Source organism: Cucurbita pepo, unplaced genomic scaffold (genome assembly GCF_002806865.2).
Source record: "Cucurbita pepo subsp. pepo cultivar mu-cu-16 unplaced genomic scaffold, ASM280686v2 Cp4.1_scaffold009074, whole genome shotgun sequence".
Lineage (NCBI taxonomy): Eukaryota > Viridiplantae > Streptophyta > Magnoliopsida > Cucurbitales > Cucurbitaceae > Cucurbita > Cucurbita pepo.
This window is the reverse complement of record NW_019654981.1, coordinates 1-450: the sequence shown is the minus strand read 5'-3', so window position 1 is coordinate 450 and position 450 is coordinate 1. Positions and strand designations below refer to the sequence as shown.

General features: G+C 42.7%; 1 protein-coding gene across 1 annotated transcript; it reads left to right on the top strand.

The window, feature by feature from the left end:
• Positions 1 to 3: 3 nt before the first annotated feature.
• LOC111787290 (LOB domain-containing protein 21-like) lies at positions 4 to 409 on the top strand (the record flags this gene model as incomplete). Its single annotated transcript, XM_023667342.1, has 1 exon — positions 4 to 409. A coding segment is annotated over one exon (393 nt), but the record flags the coding sequence as incomplete, so codon positions are not given.
• Between the last annotated feature and the right edge of the window lie 41 nt (positions 410 to 450).

The window sequence follows — 450 nt, the reverse complement described above, 5'->3', positions numbered from 1 at the left end:
TTCGCCAAGGTTCACAAAGTGTTTGGGGCGAGTAATGTGAGCAAGATTCTGACGGAGGTGCCTGAGGAGCAGAGAGAGGACACTGTGAACTCTTTGGCTTATGAGGCGGAGGCTAGGCTGAGAGATCCTGTTTATGGATGCATCGGTGCCATAGCTTTGTTGCAGACTAAAATGGCGGAGCTTCAACATGATCTTGCTCTTGCCAAAGCTCGCCTAGCTCGTTATGCTGCTGCTAATAATAATTATTCTTCTTCTACTTCTTTGGGTGTTTTGGAAAATTGTGTTGTTAATATGTCTTATGGTGGATTGAGTTTCTCTGGGCAGAGTTCTGATGATATCTCCCAATATGGTTATTTATGTGACTTTACCCATTTTCCATATCCATTTCAAGCTTGAAACTTTGTGCTCTCTTTCTCTTTCTCTCTCTCTTTCTCATCATGGTTTCATCAA